At 40.7% G+C, this 27846-nt stretch overlaps 1 protein-coding gene across 4 annotated transcripts in view; it reads right to left on the reverse strand.

Moving 5' to 3' along the window:
- Window positions 1-1110: 1110 nt before the first annotated feature.
- Window positions 1111-27846, reverse strand: part of TTC3 (tetratricopeptide repeat domain 3) — a 98242-nt gene continuing 71506 nt past the window's right edge. For 2 of the 4 annotated variants that reach the window (XM_077119091.1, XM_077119093.1), the window contains 14 exons: window positions 26548-26712; window positions 21286-22378; window positions 20293-20358; window positions 18826-18975; window positions 17655-17797; window positions 16537-16615; window positions 15115-15212; window positions 11307-11397; window positions 10808-10909; window positions 8008-8657; window positions 5845-5971; window positions 5533-5658; window positions 3677-3769; window positions 1111-2645 (listed from right to left, as the gene is read on the reverse strand). In XM_077119091.1, coding sequence (XP_076975206.1) covers window positions 2571-2645; window positions 3677-3769; window positions 5533-5658; window positions 5845-5971; window positions 8008-8657; window positions 10808-10909; window positions 11307-11397; window positions 15115-15212; window positions 16537-16615; window positions 17655-17797; window positions 18826-18975; window positions 20293-20358; window positions 21286-22378; window positions 26548-26712 — 3058 coding nt within the window. In that variant the 3' untranslated portion in view covers window positions 1111-2570. The other 2 variants (XM_077119090.1, XM_077119092.1) reach the window with 2 other exon arrangements.

The raw sequence follows: 27846 nt of genomic DNA on the forward strand, positions 1-27846 counted from the left end.
AGGTCCCGTGACAGGGCCGTCTCCTCGTAGGGATCGTGTCAGAGAAGAGGAAGGAAGGAGGGACTGGCTGTGACAGATGAGCAAATCTCTTTCCTTTAATCAAATCTGTGGCTCAAATGTTTAAAGCATTCACATGCATTTCCTATTTCTTTCATGAAAGGGTCAGATTAAAGAACTTTTTGGTCCTCATAATGACAGCCACTTTACTGCCTGTTATCAACCTCACCAGTGAGCAATGAAAGGAATTTCCACCTGTGCTGTTTTCTCCTTGACCTGTTTCCTTTAATCCACTTCTCCAGGCGGAGTTCCCGTCTGATAGAAAAACTAGCCAGAATAGTTGGAAAATCACATTCCAACCTCAGTTGTGTGGTGTGTTGACCGATTTGCTCACCTGCCCCATCTGATATTACCTTAAAAATGTAACATTTTGCATTGCTGGGGCATCATTTCAATTTTCTATTAGATTGTCCATTATTCAAACCCAGATCAAGCAGTTCAGCAAGGGGAAATCATCTCAATTCTTAGGAATAGTCATTGCTTAAAACTGCACAGTATAATGAAATAAATGCTATCAGGTTAAAGGTATTTACTGATATTACTTTAAATACACTTGAATAAACAAAAGATAGATTTTTCAAAAACTAACTTTCTTCAATAATCTCTTTGTGCTCACTCGATCCAAAAAGTTCCCAAGAGGGAAGCCCCAGTGCTCAGCTTCAATAGTCCATGAATCTGCCAATGCCTCAAAAAAAAAAAAAAATCAATGTTGAGGAATGAAACTGGATAATTTTCAGCATTCATATGAAAAATCTCTTATTTTAGCCTAAAACAGTAATTCTCTATATCCTGGTATAAATTTCACATCCACAAATTTCAACAATCTTGGAGAACAGCAGACTTGAATTTAGCAATCTCTTGGGTCCTAAAGGACTCCAATTTATCCAGGGTCTCAAATGTCCCAAGAACCTTGGTCAGACCTAAGGGGGCTCTTCCCTCCAAAGGAAACCGCCTGTTAGGACAGAAGCACCACACACTTGTCTTGAATTTTCAAGAAAATGCATTCAAAACAATTTTTGAGAAGGAACAGACAAGAATGACAGCATACTACTATTCTTTTAGAATGCTCTTTATTTTGAAACTCACTGGACACGTGTAAGGCATGTTCACAAGTATTCACTTGAAGTTATATACAAAATATGCTCAGTCTACAGCTGCTCTTCTTGCCCTTGGTACCTGCTGCTAAAGCTGGTCCCTAGCAATAGCTCCCGGTCATGTTGAGCACACAGTGTTTTAGGGGCTGCACGGGGAACGTTTCAAAACGGAGGGGGCTTTCACGGACTCGGAGTCAATAAGACATCAAAACTCACGATGAACAAAGGCTGAGGGGTGGGGGTGGGGCACCGAATCAGCTCACAAAGTTTACAGTGGAACAAAGAACACACTGTTTGATCCTTCTTGTTGGCGAGAAATGGAATGTGTTCAGAATTCAAATTTCTGTATCTACTACTGTCTGTAAGTCACTAGGTGATATCTAATATTTTTTAAAACAGTTTCTAGAGTAGTTAGGGTTTGTTCTCAGGTCACAGGAAACTGTACATGCATTACTGTACACAACGTCAAACACCAGACGGTCACAACAGGGGCACCGCGGGAGAGCCTAATGACACGAGCGTCTCTTCAGGTGATGGGAAGAGGAGGGGAAGATGGTGACCGTTTCCCCCAGCGGCTGGTGTGCGCTTGTCCCTTGGCTACACCCCCAAACACCGGCCGATTAACGTAGGACAACAGTCCACCCTATTTTAGGACAAATAGGTTCTAAACATGGGGTTCGTGTAATGACCACAGAGTCTCAAATTTATGAAAAAAGGTCTTTGCTGATACTAATAAAAACTGCTTTTTAGCTGATTTTTGAAAATCACATGACATTTTAAAAAGATGAAATAGAAGCACTCTATTGGGGAATGGGGAATAAAATGAAATGATAAATCAACAGCACACAGAGTTTCATGGTTCGAACATTACACAATATTAAAATGTGTACTGCTGAAGTCCACTTTTAAATGTAGAATCTTTAGGGAAACACGTAGGCTTCTTTTCAGGAATACTAAATCGTATAAAAAAAGTTTTTAGAAAGTCAGTATAACCCCTCTTGTGGAGCAACTAGAACAAGATTTTTCAAACACAAAAGGGGATCATGGAGCACACTGACAGGTTACGAATATTTACAGTTAACACACTGCTCTGAGGCACTCAAAACGCCTTTTAAAAGAAGCCTCCCATCCTCAAAGAGGCCTCGGGCAGCAGCCCCAGCAATGTAAGAAATGCCATTGCAGACAATTTTACTAGCTACCATAAAATTACTTCCTATAGATTATATTAAACATTACTCTTTTTAGCTCTGTGACACAGTGTAAGAGAACCTCCACATGTCTGCTTTTCGTATCAAATGCAGTAGCTGTTACTCTTCCAATCTGACAAACCAGTAAATGACAGCGCTGCGAGCTGGGGCTGCCTAGAATAGCAGGCAGGTGGTCCTACCACTTAGCGGGGCTGGCCCCTCCGGGTGCAGGCTATGCTTCCGACGCACGGTCACGGGCCCCGCAAGCCGGGCAAGCCCGCTGCCCTTTCAGCCGTTGCTTAAAGCACTGCAAAGGAGGAAAAGAAAGCAGTCGGTGCTCTTTGTGCCACCTCAGCTCCGGCAGGAGGGTGACTCTGCACCCCAAAGCCTGGCAGGGCCCGGAACCCCCCAGTACCCGGAGAGCCCACAGCCTTTTCAGGCTAGGAGGGGGGACGAGGCCCCAGGAGCAAGAATCTGCCTGAGAATCGGAGCCCAAGTCCCCCAGGCCTCTGGGCAGCCTCTGGGGGATGGTCTAGCTCTGCCCCCCTGCACCCGCCTCTAATCTCGGGGCTTCAGCTTCTGCTGCCCTGACCCCATGAGACAGCATTTTCTCAGCCCTTGGGCCTGATCTTTTTTTTTTTTTTTTTTTATCTTTTTTGGGGGGGGCCTGATCTCAACTGGTTCCTAACCCCTCGCCTGTCCTCCACCTCGTTCTGGTCTTTGGTTCCTGCAGCGTGCCTGGAGCCTTTCTGCCCATCGCACCCCCAGGCTGCTGCTGCCTGAGACACACTCGAAGGAGGGAGGCCGCGCAAAGGAGGCTCTGCACGCCATCGGCACACTCCTTCTAGTGAGGATGCTGGAATTACCTCCTTTCTCAGTGTCCACACACCGGCAGGGCAGAGCCAGAATCTCTGGGGGAAGGGACAGGGACCCTTCCAGTTTACTTTCAATCCTCTAAAGTGTTAAAGCGAATGAATGTACTGTACTAAACTGATAAACTGTGGCACTGTTGATCTGTATGTGTAAGAAATCACTTTTAACGACCACTGCTTTTCATTTCGGCATCGAGGTAGTTCATGGAGCGTGAAGTCACGGGCAGAAAGGATGTTCTCTGCAGACACCTGCCCCATGGCCCAGGAATCCTCCCCTCCTTTCCCACAGCATCATGCTTGGCAACAGAGACGATGAACACTGACACAGGCAGGTGGACAAAGAAAATGGATTGGAAACACAAGAAGTATCAATGCTTAGAAAAAAAATTCCTTTTTTATTATATCAAACCACTTCATACTTACGAAACATGAAATGAGGATGGTCAAAGACAAAGAGAGTCCTTACCCCTTTGTGAAACTTGTGCCCACATTTCAACACACGAATGTTTTTCGACTTCAGCACCTTGTGACATGTTTCACAGGAATTTGCACCTGATGCCTGTGGAAAAAAACATCTGAATAAAAAAGAACAACTACGTTTCTTCTTAATATATGAGTTCTTCCTAAAGGTAGCCACCAGATATTTTTCCCACTAAGACAGCGAATTCTCAATTACAGCTGAGCAGACTGAGGGAGCAGCTTTTGTTTTTAGCAGCATTTTTGAAAAAAAAATAGAAAAATAAAAGCATACTTTTAAAGTTTTCATTTTCTGAGAGAAAATTTTTTATATGCTTAAGAGATTTCCCAGGTCAAATTTAGATTCAGATTTCCCAGGCCTATTTATTCCACTCTATACGAAAAGCACCATATTAGATTAACGTCATACTCTAATCACCTGCGTAAGTATCTTGTCATTTGGGGACTAGTAATAGAAATGCTGACAAGTCCACATCGTGGAGCTGGTTAAAATCATGAAGGAGGGCTAGCATCACTGAAAAATGAGTCACAAAGGCTGCTTTTAAGACAGTATGTGTGTACTGTATTCAACTTTAAAAAAATAAAGAGATTACATATACACACAGATGTCTAGAACATGCACAAAATGGAAAGATGTACAAAATGTAGCCAAGGGTCAGCTCTGGCTAAGGGAGATTTAATTGTTTTCCTTTGCTATTTTCTGAAGGTACTATGGATGTGGATTACTTCTGCAAATCAAAATAAACCAAGGTGATCCCTCATGCAGCAAACACCTGGGGACAGGGTCTGTGTGGTGCTGGGAAGGGCCTGGCCTCTGGGTTCGTGGCCTGGTGAGGGGCAGCCTGGGCATGAGAAAGCAGGTGCAGCGCCCGCTGTGGGCCTCAGAGGGGACCCCCACTGCCCCATTCATTTCCACTCCAACACCTCCTTTTTTTTTTTTAGAGCCTAAAAAAATAATGATTTATTTTGAAACCATTTAACCAAAACCTTAAATATATCCACAACCTCTATGCCACAGTAATACATAGTACATAATACACTAATGTCTCAATTTATTAAAGCTCTATTAGGTTAATGCAAATTATGGTATAAGATTATCACCTGCCACGTTCTGAAATGGCACCACCTTCATCCATGTCAGAATACTAGTCAAATTCCTTACTGGTAGCAGGGCCTTATGCCTTATCATCTGAATATCAAAATCAAGCTGTTAATCTAATAATCACAGTATGTTATCAGTCAAAACCAATGCATATTCAGATGTTAAAGCAGATACGTAATACAGCAGGAGAAGTATTTTATTAAAAAATATATAATGTATATTACATTGTATTTATATAATACAGCAGGAGTCTCCTGCAGCAAACAGACAGGATTCTTTCCACAGGTGAGGACACAGCAGCCCAGAAACACTAAGGAACGCGTCCAGGCTCCTAGCATCGAATGATGGAATCAAGTCTGTGTGATTTCAGAGCCCAGGGTACAGAGAAGGAAATATTTAGACATCATATTTTCTTTCCCAAGACTTTGAAATACATACTTAATATACTGAAAAACTGAAGTATAGGGTCAACTGCCACAAAACCAGGGCAGGGCTCAGAGGCCCCCACAGGGCGGGCAGAACCCAAGGCTTCAGTCGAGGCCTCCCCTGGCTGACCGGGGCTCTAACGGCACACTCACGCCCATCGAAGTCGGCTTCTAATTTTTGGATCAAATAAATGAGGTCTAGAAATGAAAAGAGAGGAGCTAAGGCTTCACGGCTCAAAAATGTCTTTTCCTTCCTGTTCTTCATTAAAAAGAAAAAAACAGAAAACAAACCCAATCGCGGTTACACACAACACTCACAGAGCCATTCCCCGCCTTCTGCTCCTTGGCCTCGGGTGGGAGTCCGGCAGCCACTGAGCGTCGGCCCTGCGTGCACCCGGCTGGGGGGCTGGGCTCAGGTGTCTTCCTGTCTTTTCCCGGACTTGGCTACACCGGCCGGGGGCAGGAGGGAAGTGGAATTCGGTTATCTAAAGGCTTTACCATCAACTTACTGTCTTCAGTAAACTTCTCTACATTTTCGTTTGAATCATTTTTTTTTTTTTACATTTCTTATATTTTACAAACAAATATGAATGAAGTTGAATATTTTACTTATCGGAGTGAAATACTGACCTTTCTCTTGCTCTGTTCATCTAGAATGTGTTCTGTTACTTTCTGGACAATTTCATCAACACTCAATCCTGAAAGTGAATTCTTATTTTTGTTTCTCACTTTTTTAATAAAACCAGCAAGCTCAGTGCTGAAAGGGAAAGTGGGTGACAAATGACAACAGAAAGTCAGTTTTCTACTGCCAAGAAATAATCCATGCCAATATTAACCCAACAACTAAAAGAAATAAATATACACAAACAAAAGTAATTTATAGACTGCATGACAATAGTAACTGTATATAAAAAAGCAGAACTATTTTAAAGTACAATCGTCTTTCCAAGTTTGTTTCTAAATATTTATTGCAATAGAATTTCAGCATGACAGTGTATCTACTAGATTCATTTCAGATACCCACCCAGGTTTGGAAAGCTGACTTCATATAGACTGGGAATATCATAGTCTTGCACAAAATCACTGAAGCATCAAATACCACTGGTTCCAACTTAAATAGAGTCTCTCTAACCAGCAGGAAACTAATTTTCTGGACTTTTTCCTTGAAAAATCTAACCAACAACAAGGTCCTCAAAGTCTGAACGTGCCACGAGCACCATCAGACGGGCGTGATACCACTTGTAAACAGGAACTGATATCTGCACCACTAACATCCCAAATACTTTAACCTTCAGAAGACGGGTGCATTTCTATCTGCTTGTTCAAGCTCTGCCAAATTCAGTCAGGATTGCAAACAATTCCACTGGTAAGGTACTTCTGGTAATTAGAACTTGAATATATTTTACAACTGGAATAACTGCTACTGAGAAAACTTACAATTTTTCTCAAGGCAGGACTAACTGTCCAAGTGCAGACAAAATACACTTCTTTTCACAGGCGCACGGCTCCACCTACAGGTGTGAAACATGAACTCCGGCCAATTGCATTTTAATGACCACCCTTGTTCGTAGGTACCGTTTCAAAGCCTGTAATGAACACCGCACTAGAGGCTGAAACTACAAGGGGCACACGCAGGGCCACTCCTGGATGTGGATTCTGCTCTCCGGAGCTGTGTCCGGGAGGCAGCCCCTGTCTCTTGCCTTCTGTTCCGGCTCAGGCCAGCAGCCCTTCAGTGCCCTTCCCTTGACCTACCCGGAGAGCAGAGGTCAGGGGCTGGAGAGCCTCCAACCATACCCAACCCTACTCACAGCTTCGCTGACCTAACAGTTAAAGGCAGGTCTTCTGCTTTCTAACCAGGTTGCTAAAAGGATCCCTTTTTAATATGCCCACACACCTAATTCACTACAAAATCATATCCTAGTCTTTTCAACCTCATACCTCTAACAAGTTAGAGGTACTGTCTAGTAAGAGGGCATGAGTCACTGCTGCCTTTCTTGCTATACATATGATTTTTTCCCCAAAACGATATGAAACTACTATCATGCTGTTCATGTGCTATTTCCACTAGTATTAGAGAAATACTCATTTTGATGATCTCATCAAAATCTTAGCAGACTGTCGATGGTTCTGCTGAAGGTTAACTGACCAGTGGTTCAACTTTTAAAATCTAGATATGCACATTAACAGTTACTTGAAAATGTTCATCTCTATGTTTAAAGAGAAAAACAACAACGTGGGAGGGAGGAGGAAGAAAGAAAGAGGTAGCACCTATCTTTCTACGTGCTTTTCCATTTCCTTTCCATTTCAGCCCCGAAAGGAGCCATGATTTTACCAGACCTAAACTCAGTGAACAAACGAGCCAGTTTGAAACTGTTGTGTACCCCAAAAGCCATGTTCTTTAATCCTGATTCAATATTGTTGGGTGGGACCTTTTGATGAGGTGGTTTCCTCGGAGATGTGTCTCTGCCCATTAAAATGGGTCTTAATCTGCCTACTGGGGTCCTCTAAGAAGGAACCATTTTGGAAAAAGCTTCAGAGCCAGCAGACCAGCATAGACCAGCCTCATGCCTTCCCGGCTGACAGAGATGTCCCGGACCCATTGGCCTTTCTTGAGTCAAGGTAACTCTCCCTGGATCCCTTAGACTGGACATTTTTATGGCCTTAAAATCTTAAACTTATAACTTAATAAATTCCCTTTATGAAAGCCAACCCTTTCTGGTATACTGCATTTCCAACAACATTAACAAACTAAAATAAGCATGTGACCGAGTCACAGCCATTTCCCATTCATACCTGTCGTAGCATGGGAACACCATCGACAGGTGTTCAATGATGCTATTGAACGGCTTCCTTGCAGCCTGGGTGGAACGAGCGCGTCCTAGAGGCAGCTTCTGGCCAGCTGTGAGGCCTTCTTTTGGCGGTGCTGCTGGGCTGGGAACCCTAACAGACTCTGGTGGTGGGGGGACCTCAGGCTGACTGGATGGTGAGGCCGGCAAGGGCGCAGATGGAGCCTCTGCTGGGCAGTCACTGGCAGCCACTGGGCAGTCACGGGCAGCCGCTGGGCAGTCACGGGCAGCCGCTGGGCAGTCACGGGCAGCCGCTGGGCAGTCACGGACAGCCGCTGGGCAGTCACTGGCAGCCGCTGGGCAGTCACTGGCAGCCGCTGGGCAGTCACGGGCAGCCGCTGGGCAGTCACTGGCAGCTGCTGGGCAGTCACGGGCAGCCGCTGGGCAGTCACGGGCAGCCGCTGGGCAGTCACTGGCAGCTGCTGGGCAGTCACGGGCAGCTGCTGGGCAGTCACAGGCAGCCGCTGGGCAGTCACTGGCAGAGCGTGGACTCGAATCCTCCTGAACTGGGGCTTGGCTTCCAGTGACATTACTTGTAGAAATCACGGGACTTTGACCATCAGTGTCTGCATACTCAGGAAGGAACTGGAGGCGAACCTGTGAGAAGAGCACCAGGGCAGGTTATCAATTGGCAAGGGCTCTCCTTGAGGCAAGGGGAGAAGCTTCACAGGATGAAGATTGACCACTAAGCCCTATACAATAAAACCTGGATGCTCACTCAACTGCACAGGAAATGAGATTTTAAAAATTAAATTGTTCTGTCGTAAAAAAAATTACTATTCTGACAACTTGTTAGTTGTTAGGATAAGGGTAGGAGTCTGACTTCTAGATAACTCTATAGAAATTTCTTATTTTCTCTGTGAAGTTTGGAAAACTGTCTTCAGGAGACATTTTACCTACCCACTTGCTTTTCATTAGTTACCACCTCATCACACTTCTCCCCTTCCCAGCTATAATTTGTGACTGACTCAATAAAAAACAACTGTCCCAACACTCCCCCAAATCTGCCCTGGCTAAGATCCCAGCAATTTCCAGCCCAGTAAGCCTTCACCTTCAAATATACTGTTTCTTTCATTTGGAACTTGCTGACCCGCCAAATACCAAGCATCTGCCTCTTCTCAAACTAACCCACTGGGCCCTTTGCCCGGCTCATCCTAGTTCAGAACTCTGACTCATCAAGTCTTCAACAGGGACTCTTCCGGGGAGACTTAGGCCCCTAAATGAGGCCGCTGCCCCTGTTTTGTGCTTCTATGGCATTCTATGTGCCCACCGAGAAAACCACACTGCATTCTGCTTGTGCCTGTGGGTTTACAGTCTGTCTTCGCAGAAAGCCACTCGCTCTGATCTTGGGCACCACTGAATACACAACGGAAGGACGAGGGAGGAACGACACACAAGGATATGCACCGGGGACACTGACTGCCCAAGCTCTGGGCACATGGAAAGCTGCCCAGGATTTGGGATATTAAAACTCTTTGGATAGTTATAGAATTATATATTAAAAGTAAATTAATGTTTAATTCTAGCTTATATAATTCTACAAATATGCAAAGAGCTTTAATACTTGGACAAACCAATGAGAAGTGATCTTTCTCAATAAAACGCTACTTCTTATGTGGTTCAAGGTGACCACATCATATTTTTCACTTCAGATTTTTTTTATTTTTCAAATGAATTCACAAGCTTACTGAATGCTTAGTGTGCAAAGTACCAGAGAGAAGACATTTGAGAGCAGGCTCTTGACTGCAGGGAAACTGAGTGTGAGGGTCAAAAAGAGGGCAGACCCTCACTGGGCTTTCAAAGAAGGGTGGAATGCAGGTGAGGACAGTGTTTCAGGCTGCAGAATGGGTGGGCAAAGGTCTGGTAATAGGAGGGAGGAGCAAAGCAGAGCAGGGGAAACAGGCTTGGGTGGTCTTAAGGAACCAGAAGGTTGCAATGCAGTGTCAACAAACCCTGAAATCTTCTCTAATCAACTCTTCAAAAGAATCTTTCTTTAAATTCTTATAGTCTGAGCTCCTTTGTGTTTAACTTACTTCAAGCGAATATTTATTGAGCATCTATTTAATTTCCAAATCTACAAAATATGTAGCCCAGAATATAATAAAATGACACTAGATTTAGACATATTTTAAAGTCCATGAAATAAAATTAATACTTTACTGTGCTGCATATTTTAAAATAAAAAGATAAGGTACTATACCACTATTACTCAAAATATGCAGCCAAAACCTCAAACTAGCAGTAAAATATATGCCAGACCAACAAAGCTCCTGCATGTTCCATTTCATAGTTTTTATTCAGTATCTGAACTTAACTTTTAGATGTCGGCTATATGTGCACCCCAAAGTATCTAGGAATAAAACTCTGAGAACAAAAGGCCTGCTTGCATCAGGAGCCCCTCCTGGAATGTGATGTTAAATGAGGGAAAACACATGCACACAAAGCAGGCCCTGGCATAGGAAAGTCCAGGAAAACATCAGGTGTGTCCACCGCAACCTCGTCCTCATACAAAGATGCAGAGATACTGAGTTTCCATTTCTATGAATGTTGTAAAGCTGAAAGAGTTAACCAATAGCCCTGGGAGTGAAAGCATCAGCACCAAAATTAACCCAATGCCATCCCCACTCCCAGAAAGCAATAACAAACTGCTTGAGAAACAGCCTAGTTAAGAAACCATGGTCCATTACATAACTTTTTCTTTCCTTCAAAGAAAAAAAAAACAGAAGCAGTAGCTGTGACAGGCTTACCACGCGGTGGGGAGGGAACGAAAGCTTGGGAATCTGCACTTCACAAAGATCCCTGAGCCGAGACCCATTTTGAACTGCCCTAATTTGTTCTTCAAACTCCGCCTGTAGGTCAAAGGGAAGGTGCTAAAGTTTTTCTAATAAATTCCAAGAGAAAACCACAATTGTAAATTAATACTTTTCTTCTTATCATACATTTAAAATGGTCCACAACTGTCCAGGGAATTGGAGATGCAGCAAGCTATTAAAACCATTACTTCCTTAAAGGAAGAAATTCAAAATAAGACCTAATTAATCCGAAAGCTCTATACCTTATTAAACATAACTTCACAGAGTTTAATAATTACTTGGCCAAGCAGATACCATTAGTTTCAGGAAAACTCTTCTGAGAAAATATGCATTGCTACTAACAGATTAAAAAAACATATTTCAATATGATACTAGTCTCCTGACAATTATAACCATCGTACACATTTTAAGAGAATTTTATTTTATAACTGACCTCTGTAGTCTCAATTCCTGTTCTAACTTTAGAAAGAAATGATTCCCATGCATTTATGTCCGGCTCCATTTCAGAATATCCTGCAGAATCACTGAAAAAGTATAAAAAATATGAAACAGTTTAATATCCATTTCTGCAATTTTTAAAAAATTAACAGCACTCAAGTACAAACGAAAACATTTAAACATCTGAGAAATAAACATTTACATTCTTTTTTAAAGAAGTCTGTATCTTTAAGACTCATCACCAGAGATGTTTCAGGAAATTTTAATTTTTGGTATGACTGAAAACCCAAAACTGATGGGCAGAAAGTAATGCTCTTTTGGATTTTAATTTCTTTCCCCAAATGTGAAATTTGACCATTCTTCATTTGACAGCTTCATGTTAAACAGTAAAGACTGCCCCAAAACCAAAAAAAAAAAAAAGATCACTTGGAACACTGAATCCCTACTTTATTATAAAACTAAAGAACAGGGCTAATAGACTAAGATAAATTTATGACCTCAGCAACTCATGACTCTGGTTTACTGAAAGTGACAGACAAGCTTTTAGCTACTAATCGAGAACAATAACGCTGTCGAGCCGTGACCGGGTCAGTTCTTACTATGCTGCTTTTTTTTTTATACATGGACCGGGACTGGAACCCGGGTCCTCTGGCATGGCAGGCGAGCATTCTTGCCTGCTGAGCCACCGTGGCCCACCCCTTACTATACTTCTTAAAGAGAAACCTGAACCTTCTTTTTACTCCTTTGCTCCTTCTGTGATCCTCTGGTAGGATGAGGCAGAGTCAGCAGGGCTCCCAGGAAGGAGGCTGCAGAGACTAAGGCAGGACGGGAGGAGGTGGACACTGCAGTGGGTGGGCTTTGCCTCCGGGAGGCCCTGTGCCCCTTCCACGGCGTGCACTGCCAGAGGCACGTACACGCCACACGGCCACAGCTCAGCTGTACTAGTCTTACTACCTGAACTAGCATACTAGTTGAGCTTTAATCAGACAGGCTTTCTTATGTGAAACAAAGTTCACCTTGAAGAAATAAAGAATTATACACTAAAATGGAATTTTCTTGAACCGCACCATTGATGGCTCAACATTGAGGGTTTGAAAATTGTATCAGAAAACACTAAGACAAAGGTGAGTCTGGTGGGTCTAGAAGTAATATTACCACACTGAAGATGAACAAGATTGAAAGGGGTTGTACAGACCTACATGTCCCACTGATTCACACTAGAAATATGAATGAGTTATTGAAAGAATTACTTCAAAGATATGATTCTTGTATAAAGAGTGTTTTATCGCATGTTATGAGCTATGTTCAAAAGTAAACCATCAAGGTGGGCCACGGTGGCTCAGCAGGTAGAGTTCTCGCCTGCCATGCTGGAGGACCTGGGTTTGATTCCCAGTGCCTGCCCACGCAAAAAAGAAAATAAAACGTGAACCATCAGCACCACCACAGCAACAGCAGAGGTAAATAATGGGTGAGAGACAAGAGTCCAGAGGAGGTTCAGATTTTCTATTTGGCAAGAGTGTGTTTTATGGGTTTTCTGTCTCTTGGGAACAACGAAATTATCTAAAATTGAGAATATTGATGAACTGTGGATTTTGGCCTTCTACATGATGCCCGATAAATGCAGAAATCGAACCCGGGTCTCTGGCATGGCTGGCAAGAATTCTGTCACTGAGCTACTGCTGCACGGCCCTGTCCTAGTGCCAGTGACCTGGGTTCGATTCACTTGCAGAGTTGAGCTTAGAGAGACTAAGGCCACATCTGAGCAACAACAGAGGTCCTCCAGAAGTAACTCTTAGGCATGCCTATCGGTAGCCTAAGTTTCTCCGCCATTAGTTTCAGGAAAACTCTTCTGAGAAAATATGCATTGCTACTAACAGATTAAACTACGCTGCCCTCCCCCTACGTGGGACATGACATCCACGGGTGAAAGCCTCCCTGGCAACATGAGAGATGACTCCCAGGGACGAATCCAGACCCTGGCACCGTAGGATCAACAATTACATCCTGACCAAAAGGGGGAAAAGAAGTGTAACTAATAAATCAGTGGCAGAGAGAGTTCAAATAGAGTTGACAGGCTACTCTGGAGGTTGCTCTTACGCAAGCTTCACTCATATCTTGCTACCCTACCTATTATAACCTGCCAAATCCCAACCAGGGCCATTCCAGCCAATCCTAAAAGATTTCACAAGTAACTTTCCAGAAACCTACAACCTCCAGATGGGTCCCTGGTCCAGATCAGTCCGGAAGCCTAGCCCAGCCTCTCTAAAACATCAGATAGTCCCATCTCCCTATCCCATATTAGTGTCAGACTCTTTCAATATGAGAAATTTAGGATTGCCATAGCTCAAACGCCCCTAAAGAAAGGGATGGAAAGATCAAAGGTGATGGTGGAATTATACATAGAAGATAGGACATAACAAATGAATATGAATGCTGAATCATTAAATTGATATATCTTTTAGTCTCCAGTATTTTAGAGCAGCTAGAAGTAAAAACCTAAAATTATGAAACTGTAACCCATGTCAAAGTCTGAAATATGTTCTACAACTAGCTGTGGTGCTGTACTTTGAAATTTATGGCCTTTTGGTATATATGTTATTTTTCACAGAAAAAGAAGGAAAAAAAGTCAATTGTGATGATAAAAAAGTATTTAAGCCCTCTAGCCTCCTATATTCTGGAGCAGCTAGAAGGAAGATAAGAGAGTATTGTATGGTAGCCCATGACAAATTCTGGAATCTGTCCTGTAATCACTTGCTGAAGAGTGTTTTAAAAACCACTGCTCTTTTATATCTTTGCTTTGTGTATACATTATACTATACAATAAAATAAACGTTAAAAAAAAACCCACTAGGACAGGGTGGTACAATGGTGGTTCAGTGGCAGAATTCTTGCCAGCCATGCCAGAGACCCGGGTTTGATTCCCGGAGGCTGCCCATGCCTAAAACAAAAAACAAAAACAACTACAACAACAAAAAAATCACCAGAACAGATGAGAAGACTGGGATTAGAAAGTCAAAACCCGTGTATGGAACATGAGAAAAGGATCAGAATAAAAATAAATCCCATATGTGAAAACCCATGTAGAAAAGTACTAAATGCTAGATTGAAGAAGATCCTCCAGGATGCTCAGCTAAACTTCATTCTAAAAACAAAAACAAAACGAAGAAAAACAGGTAAAGATTAGGAAGAGATGAAAAAATGAACATCTGTGGGCATCTTTCATAGTGACACTTCCATTCTCCGCCATTGAGACTGTCAGTTTATAGGTATTATGGAAAGCAATTCAGAAAACTGTTTTGAAAGCCTTAAAACGTGACTTTTGTTCTAGAAATGTATTGCATGGAGATAATTAAAACTGAATAAACATTGAACTATGAGGATGTTCACTGCAGTGAAGCTTATAGTAACCAAAATCTGTTAACAACCTAACAACCCCTGCACAGTTCTGGTGGGTAAATCACGGCACATCTGTAGGCTGGAACACTGCAGTCACTTTTCAAATTTAGGTTGGAGAAATGTATTATTGATGTGAAAGGAAGTCCTTTATACACTATTTGGTGGAAAAACTAAATTTTAATTTTTTCAAATACTTAATGAATTTATTTAAAAATATCAACTAGTTACGTCTCAATTTGGAATTATGGGTAGATTTTTATCATTTTTATTTTTCTATTTTTACTTATTCTGCTATTGAACACGTGTCAACTGTGTAGAAGTATTAAATATAAATGTCCTAATAAAAACTCTTTTTTCTAAAATCAGTTCTTTGATTTACCACATGGCATGCAAGGGTCACCCAGTACCTCGCTAGCTTCAGGCTCATCAGACAGCCTTCTGCTTGTGCTTCCATGACCTGCAGCTTACACACTTCCTTCTCCTTCCAGTTTGCAAGCACAGTCATCTACCATGAGAGAACATTTTAGTGTTTTAAAAACAGAAAATGGAAACTATTTTAAGGGTTAAAACGTAAATATTCTAAACCAGTTTCAAGATGCTCCCTAAATGGCTTAAATCTACATGACTTAAACCTCAACTACAGCACCACCAGAACTTGGTTATGTTGTCATTTCACCCAAGCAAAACATTCTTCCAGGTTTGAAAACAGAAAAACAAAGTGATGCTAAAAAAAAGCCGCATGCCTTAAATGAGCTTTTCTCTGAGAGAGCCTCTCGAGACAGGGCTCTGTGCTTCCGGCAGGCACCAACAGGGCACTGTGGGACCTCCGGCATGCTGCCCAGCCCTCAGAGGACTCGGAGTAGGGCTGCATAGCAGCCCAGAGGCTGCTCCCAGCTGAACTGGGAGCCCCAGAGGAGTTGTTCTCAGCTGGCATCAAAAGCCTCTGGGCATGTTTTTAAAACCTTAGAATCTTTGCCTTTCCCAAGTCGAACTGGGCACTTTGCCACCAATTGTGGCAGGGAAGGTGGAATGCCCTGGCCTCTGGTCCAGGTGTCTGAAACCTTGACAGGGCCCACCAGGTACACCTGCTGGTCAAACGGCTCCAGGAACTCAGCAGGCTCAGGGACACAGCTGGGGGTGTGACACCTCCCCAAAGGATGGAGACTTTGGTCTTTGTTTCTTCCTTTCTTTAAAGGGAGCAACCCAATCTTTGATTTTTAAGTGACAGAAAAGACTCATGTTTGCAGTTTACATAAACTAAGAGTTTTCCCAAAATAATCAGAAACAGAGAGCAGTAAGTTAACAATTACTGTTCATTGAGAAAAACAGAGATAATCCTGTTTCAGGGACTAAATACAATGTAACAAGACAACATTATTTTGATTTTTCTCTCAGTATTCTCAAACAGTATACTGACACTGGCGTGCGTGTGTGTGTGTTTGTTTTGGGGGGAAGGGTACATTCTTGAATAAGTGGATCATGTTCAAGTATCAGCAAATATATGCTTTGGTTAGATACTTCACAGTACATCGCTTGATTAAATATGATGTAGACATCTAGAGTGTAAAGCATGGGAAATGATGGAGTTATAATGCTAAATAAGGAAAGCAGGCTACAAGTTTTGACAGCCACTAAGAGTACATCTATGTAACAATGTAAGAATAAGGATAAATATTTAAAAGGTAGAGACAAGGAACAAGAGTGGCTGTTTTAGGGAGGCAGGATTACAAGTGGTAGGATGTTCTTTTCCCCCAAACACCTGAGAGCAATGCTGTTTGCTACACCTGTCGGTCACAAGCACATAAGAACAATGCGAGCTGGGGACTCACCTCTGCAACCCTAGCTCTCTCAAGGCTGTCTGCGTAATGTGCTTTCTTTTCCTCTTCTGTTTCATTTGCAAGTGTGTTACTGTAAATATTAAGGAAAAAAAAAAATCTTGAAAAAAAATTGCCCAGTGGGATTACAAAGGCTTTAAGGACAAGTTAGCTTTGAGATCACGCCATAGAAAGACCTTCCCACTCTCTTCTGGAGAAGGTTCCTGCCCAATATTCTACTACACAACACACAGGCTCATGTGAAATGGAAAGTGAGTGAGTATTTGGTGGGAATGCTGAGAAATAGGTGAGAAAGTTCCAGGGAGAAAAGTCACATGAAGGGGGAGAGGGCCTGACACGACTGGGGAGACTGGGGAGACAGCACAGCCAGCCCTGCATCCAGCTAAGGCCAGCCCCAGACACCTCGCCAGTGGAATGTACCCCTAAGAAGAACCACTGGCAAGACCAGCAGAACTGCCCAGGAGAGCCCAGGCCAGAGGGCAGAAGCGTGAGCAAATAATAAGGCTACCAGCTTAAGCCAGACTGGGGGATGTTTGTCACACAGCAGCGAGGCTGAGGCGAACACGGCTATCACTGGTCAGGAGTGAGGGGGTTAGAAGGGTATCATGGAGTATCTTAAAACAAACTTGGCAGACTTGACAATTATGCCTATGATTTGTATGTATTACCAAATCCTTCATATTCCAAGTCCAGAATTTAATAATTAAAAGAATTAGGATGAAAATGATTATAAATAAAATAGTTATCACTTTATGCTGGAATGAATGTTTGGTCTAGACTAACCACCTTATTTTACAACTAAGGAAAATGAGGGTCAAAGGCAGTGTTTGCAGTAATTTCAGACTAGAAACAGTCAGTTCTTTATAAGTTCTCAGTCCCATGCTTTTATATAATTTATCTTAAAACAGGTTTAGAAAAAAATTTAGATGAGATGATTCTCCAAGAGATGATTTTTAAAATGAGATAAAAACAGTGCAAAAGCAGAATCAAAAACACTATGGATTCTTACTTTGCTTGATATAGTTTGAAATCGAGTATCACAAATCTTAAAATAACCAAAAAAAACCCACAATATTTTTCTTAAAAACTGTTGCCTCTCAAATGTTACTTACAATGCATTGTTGGCACTTGAAAGCCTTACAATTTTCTTCATCAGTGCTTTTAGCCTTTCTTGGATTTCTTTTCTCTCTTGTTGCCATTTCTTAACTTCCTTTTCCAGGTCTTTGAGGAACCAGCCTAATTCCGTCTTTGAGATCTAGAAACATTTTAGAATGTACTTAAATGAATGGTGAGCTTTACCATTTAAAAAAAAAAGAAGAAAGCAAGCTTGAGGATAGAACTGGCAGTGTAAGAGCTTATAGAATGGCTCAAGTTCAGCGAAATGAACGTTTGCTGGGCTCACCCTCTGTGCCAGCCACAGGCCTGTGGCTGAGGCCCGGGACGCAAGGACACAAGAACGCAACCTCTGCCCTGGAGCCTCAGACTAGAGGGGAAGCAGTCACGGAAACCCACGAGAACGGACCGAGGGATGACAGACCGTCTAGTAGTTGGGAAGGGCTTCTCAAAATCAGGGACGCTTGATCTCCGTCTTCAGAGATGAGTCTGCCACATGGAGAATGGATTGCAAGCAGTGGGAAGAGCAAAGCAGAAGGATGAAAGAGTAAGGCATGTTTGGGCAAAAGCAAGAGGTGCTTTGAGGCGGGAGCACCAGGTGAGAGCAGGAAGAGCGGGCAGGGCGGACGGCAGTGAGGGGCTTGGATTCAGGGGCAGGAGGCTTGTGGGCCAGGCTGAGGAGCGTGGATTTCAGCCTGCAGCTCCGAGGCAGCCGGCGAAGGGTGGAGGCAGGGCAGTATGCCAGTCAGTCAGAGAAATAACTCAGAAGGACGTGAGTGGGGGGCTGAGGGTGGGTGGGAGGATACAGGAAAGCGTTAGACCAGCAGGTGGTCTTGACTGTGACCCATGAAGACAAGTACATTTTAATCATGAGCATAACATATGAGCATATGTACACACATATGTATATGTATGCATATGCCCACATGGAACTGAAAAAATATTTGTCCTTACTTTCTGAGATGCACTGATATTTCTTTTTAATTATAAATATTAAAAAATCGATTTCATAGCTTGCTTCTAGAAGGTGAGAACATCTTTTAAATGTAATAATCCAGGTGACGGAACAACGCAGAAGCTCAGCTAATTGAGGCTTGCACAAGCACAGTCGCACTTGCACTCTTCTAAGTACGCTGCAAGCAATTAAAGGGAGGTTTCAGGTAGGATTACCTTGCTTTCTTCTGCGTTCCTCTTCAACTTTTCTTCCAGGTCCTGGATCTCTTCTGAGCTCTTGAGTTTTATCTTCTCATAATTTTCACATGCTTCCTTAAGCTGCTTTCGTAACACTTGGTCCTCTTTTTCAATCTGTGCAATCTCCCCCTAAAAAAGTCAATGACAAAATTATCCATCAGAGATCGTTTCAAATGCCTATTTTTGATCCTGTTCTTAATTGCCTCTTAAACTAAACAAATAAGAATAAAAGGCAGATGAAAATTTATCAGGGAAATGTCACAATAATTAAAGAATTCAAACCCCTAAGCACTGTTTAACAAAGCCAGCTGTTTTTTTAAATATAATCACGCATTTTACTGGAATCCATAATGAAACTTTTCAATCTCTACTATAATTAGTTCTGAATATTTGTTTGTTTTAGAAGGGGTGCAGATTGATTTGAATGTTATTCTCTACAATTAACATCAAGAACTATTTATTAGATTTAAGAAGCTGCACTTATACATATTCATGTTTGTAATGGGATTGTGTTAAATAAAAGCTTTCAGGAGAAAGAATCTCCCTCCAGTAACACAGCAACATTCATCTATTTAAACCTTTATGTGTCTCAGGAACATTTAAAGTATTCTTTACATAGATATGAGTATGTTATCTTTCTGTTGCTAGTGAAAATGGAATCTTGTTTTCTAATATGCTTCCTAACAAGTTGTTGTCTGCACATGAAAAGGTTATTTATTTTGTATCCAATGACATTTACTGAATTCTCTCACATTTTGGTACAGGTTTTCAGATGATCCTTTTGGATTTCCCCAGGTATGTAACCTTAGCTTCTGTAAATGATACCTACACTTTCTCTTTCCAATCTCATTTCTTCCTTTTATCTAATTTCATCAACTAATACTTCCAGAATAAAAATAAATAATAATGATGATATTTCTCCTTTAAACAAGATAATTTTTGGCTTAAGAAAGAAAGAAATCAGCACATTGAGAAATTTCATCTAGTCCAATATTATAAGTTTTCATCAAGAAGGGGATATGAATTTTATCTGATATCTTTTCAGCAATTATGGATTAGAGCAAAGAAATTTTCTTTTATGATACATTACTATGGTAAATTATATTAATTTATTTTCTAATTGAACTATTCTTAAAGTGGGGAACACTGTTAAAATACACTTCTGGATTATTTAGGTGATTAAGCTCTTATTTATAAAGAGAAAATATTTATAACTAAAACAGTAAAGTTGTTCTATTTTGAAATAAATAAGCTAGAAAAAAATTTACCTTTTCCCTTGCCCCCATTTCCAGATTCCAAAAATAAAAACAAAACAGTAATTTTCTTGTTTCTAGCTCATAATTCTGTATGGGATTAGCTGGCTCTAAGATAGTTCTGGTTCTTCATTTCCATTTTCTTAAATTGATGAAGATTAAAGCTTTAAACAGTTTAATGCAACTGACCGACCTGTTCTGCCTCAAAAGGCTCATAAGGCTCAGTATTGACTTCCTGGTGGGTGACATTCCAACACACCTATGCGGCAAAAAAAACACATTTTTTAAGCACACTTACGGTCAGTTTGTAACTGGTAAATTGTTCTAGTAAAATAAACTTATCATGTAAACAGCACATTAAACCATGACTACTATATATATATATTTGCAAATTTAGATAACGTTCCCAATACATTTTTATTAGGAAAGAGTGATCATTTAGAATCAGTATTAACTGACAATGATTTTGGTTCATTACACGACATATTTTTCCAACGCTCCCTAGAAAATAAAAGCCTTAATGGAGCGGGAAAACCCATTAAAGGCTTAATGAACTCAGGCCCTTCAAAGACAACCCTAGAGGAACCCCGGGCTATTCTCAGGCTTGTCCAACACCCATCCCTCGAGCTTTCCCACCCATTGCCTCATTCAAGGCCCTCCTTCTTGCACTGGTTTGGCAGGAGAAACTGGGCATGTGTAGCCCAGATACTTCCTTCTCTTCTTTTTGGGAGTGGGGTGCCTGGGCAGAGGCACGTTTTCTTCTCCAGGCTATTGGTAAGTCTCACGGGATGGACTCCCCAAGTGGAGAAGCACTGGTCCAGCCCTGCTGTAACTGGGAAAGCCTCATGAGGGCAGGCACTCCTCTGAGATATGTCATGTCCCCCTTCTGCAGCGGCTGTATTTACTATTAAGGTGATGTTTGGCTCCATCTGCTGACTCCTTTATCTTACTTCTCAATTTCTGCAGAATTTGGGTGAGGAATGACGCACTGGAGCCAAAAGGTCTTTCTGATACAATTACCTCCATGCCCACATGGGTTCATATTTTTTAAACACTTTCAGACAAAAGCTTCAGCAGCCATGACAAAGGTAATCACCTTTCAAGGATTTTAGTAAATATGCTAGCAAAGAAAGATGAAAAGGGAAATTAACGTCAGTGTTAAGAAGCTTTTCCTACTGACATTTACCTGCACGGCGACCGTCTGTGTACGCGGGACATGACTCGCTGCTCCGTCGCTCTCGGCATCTTCTTTCTGCTCTGCAGACTTCCCGCAGTGCCCCTCACCTGGGGCCTCATGGAGAGCTGTGACACCAGCATCCGGGCTGCAGGGTGACTCTACTGCGTCCTGAGAGACTTCGGGCTCAGAGGCAATCCGGCTCCCAGGAGCATCCTCAGCATCCAAACAGTGGCCCTCAGCATAAGCAGCAGCGTTTTCATCTGGCCTGTTGCTGGCAACGAAAGTCGGCACCACCGGGACTGCCGCTCGCAGCTGATACTCTGGACAAAGGGCGGCCAGAGGCGTGTAGATGTTGGCATACTGGGGCAGACTTGGCAGCATGCCGATAAACGCAGGGGGCGTCTGGGTAATGTCGAACCCCTGGAAAGGAAGGTATGTGCAGTAGCCCGTGACCAGATGACTCTGCGGCCAATACACGGGTTCCACCTCCCCAGAAACTGGTTTGGAAAAGTGAGCGGACACGTGTGTGGGCTTCACTTCCTCAGGAACTGGTGTGGGAGGTGGTGCGATCTGCTCGTCATCTGCCTTCTCGGGGGCTGCAGGGGGAACCACCTCAGTGTTCCCGTCATCAGACACTGGTCCGCAAGAACCCTCAGGCTCTGGTTCCGGCTCCACATCTTCAACAGCTGGCTCGGGAGGGTCTTCGGCCTCTGACCTGGGCTGCAGGTCCTCAGAAGCTGGTGCTGATGATAAATCTGACTCTACCTGGCCCTCTGCATCTGGTTCAAATTCCATAGTGGCTAAACTCAGCGACAGTCTAAGCTGTAAAAACAGTTCCATCTCCAATGCTTTTGAAAGTTCTTCTACTTTTGCCTTCATGTTTCTCTTCTTCCTCTTTTTCTTGAGGCGTAACGCAACTTTCCTCAGTGCAATGCAATTGTCAATCACCACGAAACGAGGACATCCCAGGAGAAAAGATTTCAGACCTCCAGCTTTCTCCAGTATCCGTCGAGTTTCTTCGGGGAAAAACTCGTATTCTTCCGAGAAGATCCTGCTACCCATGTCCAAGGGACCGTGTTCCTCCAAGAACTGAGAGAAGTAGCTTAGAAAAAATTCACATTTACGTGAGTTACTACAAGGAAGTACACCCACATATTTGTTTGAAAAAAGTTTATACTCCCAAAGTAAAACATTATTTTACTTCTCACTGATCTCTACCTCTCCTCCACAAATATACTATGCTCGTACTAAAAATCTAAGGTTAACCACAATCAGTGATACAGTAAACAAAATTTAGTCTAACCATTTGGCATATAGCCCTTTCTAATTTTTTAAGGAAAAAAGCAAAAGGAAAATAAAATGTCTTTATAAATTTCAACTATATAATTATGCAATCACTTTAAAAAGCAAAAAAACTTAATTTGTGAGAAAGAAAAATTTAAATACCATGAATGTCATATGAGAAGATGAATTCAATCTCAAAAAATCCTACTTGAATTTGCATCTAGTAACTCTATTAAAATTCTTCTGCTTAGGAATACACAATGATTCAGAAGTGCTAAAATTAATCATTTCTGATCAAGACAGTTCAAGACTTAGACCCACAGTCATAGGGGCCAATTCCTTAATCTGCCTTCTGTTCTGGACCAGGTTTGTTCTTTCCAGTTCTGGGTCTCTATTCTTTTCCATTCCTGCTTCTTTTTCCACTTGAATTTTTTTATTTGACCTAAAACAGGTATATCTAGCAAGGAAGACAGACAAGGCATCACTGAGATAGCGTCCTCCAGGGCAAAAATCTCCCAAGAGCTTTCTAAACAAATTAATACTAATAAAGAGAGCAATTATTTTTAAAGGAAGGGGGTAAAAAGTATTTGAAGTAGAAGACCACTTTTTTGTGCAGATGCTGCCACAAATAAATGCAGATGACAATTTAAAAATGAATAACCTATATTCACAGCAAATGATTCTGAGGCACAGATACCAAATATCACTTCCCTCTGTTAGCATGGCTACTCTGAATACTTAACACTAACAAAAGCATTTTCAAATGTGCTTATCATGAACATGTTTCACTAAAAAAGGATAATCTCTCCAACTGATGTGAATATATGACTCCCCCCTGCATGCGTGATGCTTTTATTATAGCCCACTGGCTTCAAGTGCCTGGGAGGAGGAGGAGGAAGAAGTAGACCTGAATAAATGGAAAGACATTCCACACTCATGAGTTGGAAGACTAAATATTGTTAAGATCTCACTCCTAAGTATGGACGCTTTGTAAGTAAGATCTTTTTTTTAAATTTTTTTTTCATGATATATATGATATAGTCAGTCACATACCATGTAATCATCCAAAGCGTGGAATCAATGATTCACAATATCATCATATAGCTTTGCATTTATCATCACAATCAACTTTTTTGTGTGTGTGCAAAATAACTTACAGAAAAAAAGCAATAAATTTCAAAGCACATGGCAACAATTAGTGGTAGAACAGATTTCAGAGTTTTGTATGGGTTCAACTCCACAACTTTAGGTTTTTGCAAGTAAGATCTTTTGATTAGGCTTCTTTCATTAAGGTGTGACCCACCTCATTCAGGATGGGCTTTCAAAATTTTACTGGAGTCCTTTATAAGAGAATGAATTTCAGACAAAGACAGAGAAAGTCATGGAAGCATAAGCTGAAAGTTTGAAAAAAAAACACATCACAGAACTTTTTTATTATGTTGTTTCTAGATGTGACCCATCCAATTATGAGTGGGACCTTTTGATTAGGTGGTTTCCATGGAGGTGTTTCCATGGAAACGTGTCTCCACCCATTTAAGGTGGGTCTTAATCCACCTTCTGGAGTCCTTTAAAACGCAACCATTTTGGAAAGAGCAGACAGAGCCCACAGAGCCGACATGAGACCCAGATGTTTGGAGATGCAAAAGCTCCCTGAAAACCAGACACCAAAGGACCAGCAGATGTCAGCCACATGCTTCCCAGCTGACAAAAGTGTTCTGGACCCACTGGCCTTCTTGAGTCAAGGTATCTTTCTCTGGATGTCTTAGTTTGAACACTTTAATGGCCTCAGAACTCATAACATAATGAATTCCCTTTATAGAAGCCATTACATTTCTGGTTATTGCAGTCCAGCAGCTTTAATAAACGAATACAGTTTAGGACCTGGATATCTCATGTCTGGGTGTATAACCAAAAGAACTGAAAGGAGGGATTTGAGCAGATATTTGCACACCAATGTTCGTAACAGCATTATTCATGACGATCAAAAAATGGAAGTAACCCAAGTGTCCTCAACAGATGAATAAACAAAATGTGGTCTCATACATAGAGTGGGAAATTATTTAGCCATAAAAAGGAATGACGTTCTGATACATGTGAAAATTTGGATGAACCTTGAAGATATCATGTTGGGTGAAATAAGTCAGAGACAAAAGGACAAATATTGTATGACCTTACTAATATGAAATAATTTGAATTACTAAATCATAAATTTAGAATCTAGAATACAGATTATCAGGAACCAGGGTGGGATAGGGATTTGACTATAAAGGTTTAAATTGTACAGAGTTTCTATTTGGGGAGCAGGAAAAGTTTTGGTAATAGATGGTAGCCCAATATTGTGAACAATTAACAGCAATGAATTATACATTTGAAAGTAGTTAAAGAAAGAAATTTTAGGTTGCATATATGTTACTAGCATAAAAATTTTTTAAAAAATACAGGACTATAAAATAAACATTGAACCCCTAATGTAAATACTGACTGTAGTTAACAGTATAATTATAACATCGTAATACTGTTCCATTAGCAATAACAAAGTTACCAAACTAATCCAATGAATTATAGGAAAACTGTGTATGAGGGTGGTTATATGTGAATTCTATATCTTCTTCATGAATTTTCTGTAAGTCTACAACTTCTCTACTAAATAATAAATTTAAAAATACTAATTAGTCCAATCCCCTCATTTTAAAGTGAACACCAAAAGTGAAGGAAAATTAGTTTTTAATTATTTTAATTATTAATTCATAATAGTAATCCCAGTACTCCTGACTCCTGGGATTTTTTTCTAATCCATGTCCTTCTCATACACAAAACTTAAGTTTTATATTTCTTTTGTCTACTGGTTCATAAAAGATACCATCTTTTTTAAGCTACCATATGTTCACTTTTGAAAATTCAAAAGTTTTAAGGTGAAATTTCCTGTAACTTCTTGGCTTTCTCTTATTATAAGATATGGATTGTATTTCAAAATACATACAAATCAGCCTACACTTTTCTCATTAGGTCAAATTTCTTCCCACTTATGGCAATCAATTCTTTAAGAGGCAAGCTACTGAAAACTATGTTTTAGCTCCAGTTTTGGATGCATGAAACAAAGTCCTGTATATTTTAAGAAATATTAGTGTAGTTTTATTGCCATTCCCTATAAATATGATTTGCTTGGCATTTTAGCTTAAAAAAAAAAAAACCATGAAGAAAGACCAAGAACAAATCTAAACTGAAAAGGAATGATGCACAGGAGGAAAATGGAAGAGATGACCAAAACTATGGATCAGCGACAAGTTTTTTCAGAAGAATTAGCTTTTACATTACTTTTCTATTAAGCATTTTTTCCTCTTGATTTTGTTAAGGCAGGACCCAGGCACTATTTATTAATGCAAATTCAAAATGGTAAGCTGCTTCCTCGATTTTCATAAACTCTTCACCTGACTTTTAGCCATCTGACTCTAGGCTTGACTTCACTGTTGAACTGCCCATTCACATGTTCAATCAACTCGGACCCAAAGTTACTCTCCTGCTATCTTTCCCAATAAAAGAGAACTATTTTACCAAGCTACATTACTTATCACTGGAATTATGAGATGCCAAACAAATGCATCCATCAACATAAGGACACTGAGATCAAATAACCATACTACTCTTTGTCAAATATGTTCCTGAGAATTCAAAATAAGAAGATTATGGCTAGAAGCTTTGTTTATCAGTCCTTTTAGGACATACCAGGATAAATGTAGAAGTAGAAAGTATCTACATTAGCAGTTCAAACTGACAAAACCAATAATTATGAGGATTCTAAATTTAATAACTAAAAATCCTCAATTTAATACATGGCAAAAAGCTCTAAAAATACTTTTCTTTCTTAGAGGTTGTGAGCTAATAAATGATTCTTTTAATAAACCTAAGAAATTACAACAAAGCAACTTCAGATCTTGAACTGGCAGTCTCAGTATAAAATAATAGTTGTAGAATTGCTAAACCACTTACTCATATAAAGTCGAATTTTTTTGTTTTGGGTTAATATCCCACACTCTCTTATTATGGATAACATATTCGGGGTTTTGCTGTTGTTCATAGAGGGCTTCAAATTCCTTTACCTCCTCCCGAAGATGTTCAGGCACCACAAACGGGCCTGCAGCACTGGAACTGCGTCTGCCGATGAAAAAAACAATTTTGTGACTTTTAAAAAACCTTGGAGTAAACCAGAAAAATACTTAAATTGAAATAAAGACCATGATAGTATTACTCAGTTTTATGATGCAAAAAAATACTAACATTGCACAAGTTACCCTTAACAATTATATGCAAGAGAAATCATACGTGACATTCTGAGTAAACATTCTATTTATTCTTCCTGCAAATAGCACATTTTTAAAAAAATCAATGTGCTGCCATTAAACTTGTTAAAAAGTTCAGAGAAAAAATAAGATTTTACAACTGTCATTTAATATAAGTCTAAATAAGATCGAAATCAGTAAAGGTGCTAAATAACAAGAGTTTTTTTTTAAAAAAAAGAGTATAAGAGTAAAGCACTCTAAAAATAAGTAGTAGTCTGAGTGGGGCTTTGAAGCTAGACTGCCTGCTTTGAATTCTGGTTCTGCCATTTACCAACCTACTGTCCCTGTTTTCTTATCTGGAAAATGGTCATAACAGCACCTACTGCCTATTGTGGATGAATTAATTAAATTAGCTTACATATATAAAGTAATTAAAATAGGGCCTATATAATAGGTGTAACTGTTATCTAAGTGTAATCCATTATTATTTCAACTCCACACTAATCCTAGACTGAAAGGATTCATGAAAATATGCATGTTTTATTTGCTATTAAAACTCACATTAAGAAATGTGAAAAAAAAGAAAAGAAAAACAATTTTGTGGGCTTTTTGCCCTTAAAGGAAAATGATATTTAAAAAACCACTACTATTCACTACTAATTTTATTTCTTCAAGTCTATTTGTTTCTTGAAAACTAAGTTTCAACAAATAGTTGCCACTGAAAATCACTACCATCTAAGGTTAAATCAGAATATCATATACAGCCTCCAACATCTCTCTTCTCCTATCACAGCAAATATGCTGGTAATTATTAATAAGGCATGCTCTTTATTTAGCATCTTAAAGATCATATTCTAGACATTTTTCTAAAATTTTTCCATAATGCCCTGCACATAATAGGCTCTCAATACAAACTCATCAAATGAATAGCATTAGCCTTGTGACTTTAAACAGTTTATATGAATTCTTAACACCTACAAGCCATGGTATAAATTCAACCCAGATGGAT

The sequence above is a fragment of the Tamandua tetradactyla genome, chromosome 10 (genome assembly GCF_023851605.1).
Source record: "Tamandua tetradactyla isolate mTamTet1 chromosome 10, mTamTet1.pri, whole genome shotgun sequence".
Lineage (NCBI taxonomy): Eukaryota > Metazoa > Chordata > Mammalia > Pilosa > Myrmecophagidae > Tamandua > Tamandua tetradactyla.